Source organism: Zingiber officinale, chromosome 8B, assembly GCF_018446385.1.
Source record: "Zingiber officinale cultivar Zhangliang chromosome 8B, Zo_v1.1, whole genome shotgun sequence".
Taxonomy (NCBI): Eukaryota; Viridiplantae; Streptophyta; class Magnoliopsida; order Zingiberales; family Zingiberaceae; genus Zingiber; species Zingiber officinale.
The window spans coordinates 17334927-17341681 of record NC_056001.1 but is presented as its reverse complement, the minus strand read 5'-3'; the positions used below and the strand labels follow the sequence as shown (position 1 = coordinate 17341681).

The 6755-nt window shown below is 42.4% G+C and overlaps 1 protein-coding gene across 3 annotated transcripts; it reads left to right on the top strand.

The window, feature by feature from the left end:
- The first annotated feature begins 455 nt into the window (after window positions 1-455).
- On the top strand, window positions 456-5871 carry LOC122014992 (protein SMAX1-like). 3 transcript variants are annotated; one of them, XM_042571577.1, is made up of 4 exons: window positions 456-1242; window positions 1353-2685; window positions 3337-3622; window positions 3723-5871. In XM_042571577.1, the coding sequence occupies exons 2-4, from the start codon at window positions 1496-1498 to the stop codon at window positions 5205-5207; spliced, it is 2961 nt and encodes a 986-aa protein (XP_042427511.1). In that variant the 5' UTR covers window positions 456-1242; window positions 1353-1495; the 3' UTR covers window positions 5208-5871. The 3 variants fall into 3 exon arrangements, 2 of the variants coding, with proteins under 2 accessions (XP_042427511.1, XP_042427512.1); XR_006120801.1 differs by having other exon boundaries at window positions 462-2685; window positions 3723-5323; window positions 5505-5871; XM_042571578.1 differs by having other exon boundaries at window positions 462-2685; window positions 3723-3890; window positions 3993-5871.
- The last annotated feature ends 884 nt before the right edge of the window (window positions 5872-6755 follow it).

Below are 6755 nucleotides of genomic sequence, written 5' to 3'. Positions count from 1 at the left end.
TATATTTTGGGAATTGAAATTGGTGGGCGTAAAGTTGGAAATTGAATGCGACATCAGACACCGTGACCGACTCAAGTTTTTTTAATATTAATTTATTTGATTTGCAGCGAATTATTCTCCCCGAATATTTTATTTTATTTATAGCTCACTTATTTTGGTAGATGGAGCACTGCATTTATGCGTACGAAAAGTGCACGTCAAAAAGTTTCATTTATTACGTTTTTTTTACAGAGAATTCAAAGCGATGAATTTCGTCTATTTTAAATTTTGTTCTCTTTCTTTCTCTCTTTCTCTCTTTTAAATTATTTTATTTTTTAATTATTTATTTATTTATTTCTTTTATATATATATATATATATTACCTAGCTGCTAATAAAGAATTCGAAAGCGCTTTTTGGCGTTGCACGTAACTCCACTGCGAGCTTTATCTGCCAAACCACTCACTTGATGAACACGTAAAAGCTACGGCGGAGAGAGCGGTGAAAGAGAAAGAGAAAGAGAGCAGCGCGTGCGGGCGTGTCATTGCATGGCGCGTTGTAGGAACTGCGAGGGGAGGAATAATAATGGCGGTGATGATTTCCTTGCGCTTGCTCTGCCGGCCCTCAAAAGAAGGGGAGAAAATTATTATTCGGCAACAGTCGCTTGAATGCTGCAACTCAACTGCTCGATTGATTATTCACGGGACAAAATTAGGTGGAAACGAGTAACAATTGCCGAGATCGATCCAGTTCGCTGAGCGATGGCGATCGATGATAAATTTCAGAAGTCGTGGGAGAAGATGGCGAGAAAAAGAGGAATGGGGGGGAGAAAGAAACCATACCATCCAAATATCCAATCCTGCGAATAAATAAACCAACTCAAAAGAAGACAAGAACTCAAGACGAAACGAACAAAACCAGATTGAATTGAAAGGAAGCAATTCATCAGGAGGAAAAGGGAGAGAGAGAGAGACATGGGCGCTACTTTATCAAGCAGAGGGGCTGAAGTCTGAGGAGAAAAAGGCAGTTGTTTTTGTTTTGTCCTGGGAGAAGCCAACTCTAATCTCCGCCTCAAAAGCCTATCTTTTCTCTCCCTTGATACCTTCACAGAGCAGAAGATTCTGTTCGCCTCCTCCTCCATCCTCCATCCTCCATCCTCCATCCTCCATCGTTGCTCCACCTCCTCTGGGGAGGAAAGATTAAAATTGGACCTTGCCTTTTCCTTCCTTTCTTTAATCTCTCTCCGTTCCTCTGTTCTTGCGAGGTGGTGTTTGTTGGTTTTTTTTTTAATTGCTTTTGTATCAGCTGCTGTGGTACAGTGGTGGCTTGTTTTGGTGAGAGGAATTCTTTTTTCTGATGAAAGTTCTTCACCAGGTGGATTTCTTTTTTATCAATAAAGATCAATCCGGCCACGAGAAGAGGAAAAGTGGTGCTTTTGGGTTGATAAAAGTGAGATTTTTGCGGGGAGAAGAAGAGTTTGTGATGCTTGATCGGTTAGAAAAGAGGAGCAAAGCAAGATGAGGACGGGATTGAGTACGATCCAGCAGACGCTGACGCCGGAGGCCGCGAGCGTTCTGACGCGATCCATCTCGGAGGCGGCTAGGCGGAGCCACGGGCAGACGACGCCCCTCCACGTCGCCGCCACTCTCCTGGCCACGCCCTCCGGGCTGCTCCGCCAGGCGTGCGTCCGCTCCCACCCGCAGTCTTCCCACCCGCTGCAGTGCCGGGCCCTCGAACTCTGTTTCTCCGTCGCCCTGGACCGCCTTCCAGGCGGGGGAGCCGGCGTCGAGCCGCCCATCTCCAACGCGCTCATGGCGGCGCTCAAGCGCGCGCAGGCAAACCAGCGCCGCGGGTGTCCCGAACAACAGCAGCAGCCGCTCCTCGCTGTCAAGGTCGAGCTGGAGCAGCTCCTCATATCGATACTCGACGACCCCTCTGTCAGTCGCGTCATGCGAGAGGCCAGCTTCTCCTCTGTCGCCGTCAAGATCGCTATCGAGCAATCTCTCCCATCATCCGCCTCTACCACGACCACTGCTTCCGCCCGATCCATCGCTTCCTTTGCCACTGGCACTTCTCCCGCCGCCTCTCGTATCATAACCGGACTAAGTCTAACCAACCGAGCTCCCCCCTGCCACAGCCTCTACATAAACCCTCGCCTGTACCAGCACCACAGCAACGGCGAACAGGTCCGCACGGAGGAAGTAACGCGGGTACTGGATGTCCTCTCCCGACTCAAGAATCGAAATCCAATCCTAGTTGGAGACTCCAACGCCGACGTCGTGATGAGAGAAGTGTTGCAGAGGATTCGCTCCGGAGACGCGCCGCCGCACCTGCTCAACGCCCAAGTCCTTCTCTTTCCAAAGGAAATCGCCACGGCCTCCCCACGCAATCTTTCTCAAATCATTAGAGAGCTCAGCAGCTCGATCGATTCCATGATCGGCGGCCAAAGTGGAGTGATCATCCATCTGGGAGACCTCAAATGGCTAGGGGAGAGCCATGGCTTCTCCGATGCCAGCCGGTCATTGACCGAGGAGATTGGAAAGCTCTTGAAAACGTTCCAGAAAGGCGATCAAGTGTGGTTGATCGGGACTGCGTCGTGTGAAACCTACCTCCGGTGCCAAATACACCACCCAACCATGGAGAACGATTGGGATCTCCAGGCGGTGCCGATAGCGCCAAGTTCTTCCATCACCAATACGTTCCCAAGGTGAGATTTTTTTTCCCCCCTCTGCTCAATTTCTGCGCGCGTGCATGGGATAGCCATTAATTTTCATGTTTGCTATATCTGGAAATTCATTGATGAAGGAGGACTATTCTTCTAGGAAAGAAATTTAACCAGAAAGTTTCATCTTGTTTCACGGAGGTAGGGCTGTAATAAACAATAAAATAAATAAATAAATTTTAATTATTAAAATCAATAAATAATCAAAATAATTAAAATTTTTAAACAATCAAATAAATTTGAATTGAGAGCCCAATATCATTTAAACTAATCAAGCTCGAACCAAATTCAAGTCATACTTAAATTAAGAGCTCGATAACATAACCAAGTTAAGTAAAACTTTAAACAAGTTCAAGCTGGTAAAAAATAAATCAAATCAACCTTAAACAATCATTACAAAATCTTGTCAAATAAGCTTGAACACAACCTTACATGGAGGAACTTCTTTTAATGCTTCACTTTTAACGAAGGAAAAGAAAAACAGAGCAGTACTGGAATTCAAAAGTGTTTCCCCTTGACGAGTTCACTTGTTCAAATTTTTTAGAATCAATGAAAAAATACTTTTTGCTTTTTTCGCCTTTCAGAAGTGATAGATCTTGTTTTTGAAGATTATGTTTCTTTCCTTTCAATGTATAGGATTGGAGGCACTGGTATCCTTAGCAACAGTCTGAAGAGATTAGCACCTATGAACTGCACTGGCAGTACTGTCGCCTCGAAAGAACCATCCGAGATCGCAAACCCTTCGCAAAGCACAGCCCTCTGTCCTCTATGTTCAGCAAGCTATCAACATGAATTAGCTACTCTTGGCTGCAAGGAGTTCAACAAGCCCTCAACTAAAGCAGAGGCAATGCCTCAGTGGCTTCAGCTTGCAATGCTTGACAATGGAAGCAACTCCACTAAGCCATCATCTTCCCTTCTCGAGGTGTGGTCAGGTTTAACTGATATCGTATTGCTCATGCATTGTCGCGTAAGATCATCTTACTTCTTTAAGATTAACAATGTGGGTGTTGCACTCTCTGTAGCCTGAGGAAGAGCAACAACAACTGAAAGAGAGCACCGAGGAGCTATTGAAGAGATGGAGTGCGACTTGTTCCAGCCTACATCCTACTGCTCAGAGTATGAATAAGCTCCAGTTAACACTATCTCAGAGCACGACTGCACAGCCTACTTCCCCTCCCTCCTCTGCTCTGGTGAGGACTGATCTTGTCCTTGGCAACTCCAAGCTCTCCAATTCATTCATGGCCAACACTGATTCCCGCAAGTGTATTCAAGATACTTTCTTTGATGAGCAGAGACCTAAAGTTTCTAGCATTTCCGATATCGATACATTCAAGAGGCTATTCAAGGGGCTTGCAGATAAAGTAAGTTGCCAGCATGAAGCAGCATTGGCTGTGGCTACTGCTGTATTGCAATGCAAATCCGGCAATGGAAGACGCCGGAAAGCTGGGACTAAAGGTGATATTTGGCTTCTTCTTATTGGGCACGACAAAGTCGGAAAGCGGAAGATGGCAAGCGCTCTATCGGAACTGATATTTGGGACTGGACCGACATTCATTACATTTGGTCATTCTTCTTGCACGGAAGGCGATTACGAAGAGTCTACTTATCACTACCGGGGAAGAACACCTATGGACCGAATCGTAGAAGCAGTTTGCCGGAGCCCGTTTTCAGTGATTATGTTAGAGGACATCGATCGAGCCGACATGGTATTTCAAGGTAAAATTAGGCAGGGGATAGAGAGGGGCAGGTTACTCGATTCACATGGCCGGGAAGTTAGCTTAGGCAGCGTCATCTTTGTCCTGACCACAGATTGGGTTTCAGAAGATCTCAAGAGCTCATATGATTCCCTCCTTCAGCATGAGGAGAAGGTATTGGATTCAGCTTACTATGGGGTGGGATTGGAGCTCTCGATCGGGGACAAGCTTGCGAAGCGTCGTCCCGATTGGCTTCGCGAGGATGATCAATGCGTTAAGCATCGAAAGGAATCTTTGGTCAGCGGCAACCTTTCACTAAATTTGAATTTACCCATGGGAATAGATGCTGAGGGCGGGGAGGGATCCCGGAATTCCAGTGACCTCACCGCTGAGCATGAATGCGATAAGGGCTGCAGGTTGTCAATCTCAGAATTGCTCGGTTTAGTCGACGAAACGATAACATTCAAACCGGTAGACTTCGGCTTGCTAAGAAGAAATGTACTGCAGTCCACTTCAGTGAAGTTTGCTGCCATAATGGGCAAAGGAAGTGCGCTAAGAATCGACGACGACGCTCTCGATCGGATCATTGCCGGCTTATGGCTTGAGGGAACAGATTTTGAGGACTGGGCTGAGAGGGTGTTGGTCCCTAGCTTTAAGCAACTGAGAAATAACTCAAAAATGGATGCCGGAGTCGTAGTCGTCCGGCTATCCACTATAAAAGGAGACCGACCGGCACAAAGACCTAAAAACAGCACCGGGAACTGGCTGCCGACGACGATCACCGTTGCATTTGATGGTGCCAACGACAATTAGTGAAACAGTAGAAACCTGAATGATGTACATATCAGTGGCGGTCATCGATAGGCATAGCTTTGTAGAAGATCAACACAGCCATATGTTTTGATCATGCTCAAGAACAGTTATGAAAGGTTATCTGACATCATTTTTTTTCCCTACTTCTTCTTTTGTTTGATTGATATCTTTCATGAATTCGTCAATCTTTTCTCACTCATTTTGCTGAGATGCTGCGTCCCACCATGTGACTGCTTAAATGTGAAGCGTTGGCATTGTCTGCACTAGTATGTTCTAAGCCATTGATGGCGTCTGCAGAGGCTGCAGCTTAAAGTTTGGATCAAAACTTCAAGTGCTGCCACTTCTGTCACCTTGACTGAGCTCATCATGGAGCAGAGACGTACCAAGAAAAGATGAAACCCTGGTGGTCCAGCGTCATCGAAGACTTGGCAACAGCAACCAAAGAATGTCCTTGAAGCCAAGCCAACTCAGCTCTTAAAACCTCATTTAATGTAGTACGTGGGAAGACTAAAAAAGGATCAGACCGTTCAAGATAAGAAGAAGACATGGGGGGTATATCGAGCAACAGGACAAGGCCATGCATGTGCTTCCATTAATTTTCTTTTCTCCTCTTTATGTAGATACTGAGCTAAATATATGAATTATTCGAAATACGATTCGATAATAGATAGCTAAATCATTCCAGAATTATTCAAAATTCGATTCGATAAAAGTTCATTTGAACTCGTTTAATTAGGTTAATTAAGATAAATAAATCAAGTTCAAATTTCATAATATTCGATTCATTAACTCGTGAATATTTTCGTTAATCTCATGAATCAATTTTTAAATAAAAAAATAATAATTTTGATATTAAATTTATAGATTTTACATTCTATTTATACAATATATAGACAAATATATTAAATTTATTTATTAAAATAAAATTTTAAATTTTAATAAGAATATTATAATTTAAATTTTAATGAATATTTAAATTATAATTTATATTTATTAAACTCGTTTAGGTTCGAATAAGCTTGTCAATTATGAATATATTTGTTAAATAAAGCTCGAACTCAGCTCGATTATAAACGAGTCAAATTCAAATATTCAAAAGTTCGACTTAGCTAGGCTCGATTACACCCCTATTTGGATGATTATTGAACTAACATATATCTTAGATCTAGTTAAAAATTAAATTAAGTTAATTAAAAAATTAATTAAGTATTATTAATAAAAATTAATTAGATGTTATTTTTAAAATTAAATATAAAAACAAAAAATATCAGAAATAGGAAGGAGGGAATATTATAAAATTTTTATAAAAATTTATGAATTTAAATTTTATAATATTTATGAATTTAAATTTTATAAAAAAAATAATTATATATAATGTAAAATAGAAAGGAGAGATGAGAAATATATAATGAAAATTGTGGGATCAATTAAAGAGTTGTTAACTGATTTTTGTTTAATAGTGGAGATATCTATAAAGTTTTCACTTTCAATATGACAATAATGTGGCAATGAAGAAATTTATGGAGAGATTCCATAACTATAACTATA

What these genes read in the sequence shown, in the direction of transcription:
- LOC122014992 (XM_042571577.1), top strand. Translation starts at nt 1,496, where the DNA reads ATGAGGACGGGATTGAGTACGATCCAGCAGACGCTGACGCCGGAGGCC. An exon ending in ATCACCAATACGTTCCCAAG is followed by an intron (nt 2,686 to 3,336) that starts GTGAGATTTTTT and finishes TTCAATGTATAG; the next exon opens with GATTGGAGGCACTGGTATCC. An exon ending in CATCATCTTCCCTTCTCGAG is followed by an intron (nt 3,623 to 3,722) that starts GTGTGGTCAGGT and finishes CACTCTCTGTAG; the next exon opens with CCTGAGGAAGAGCAACAACA.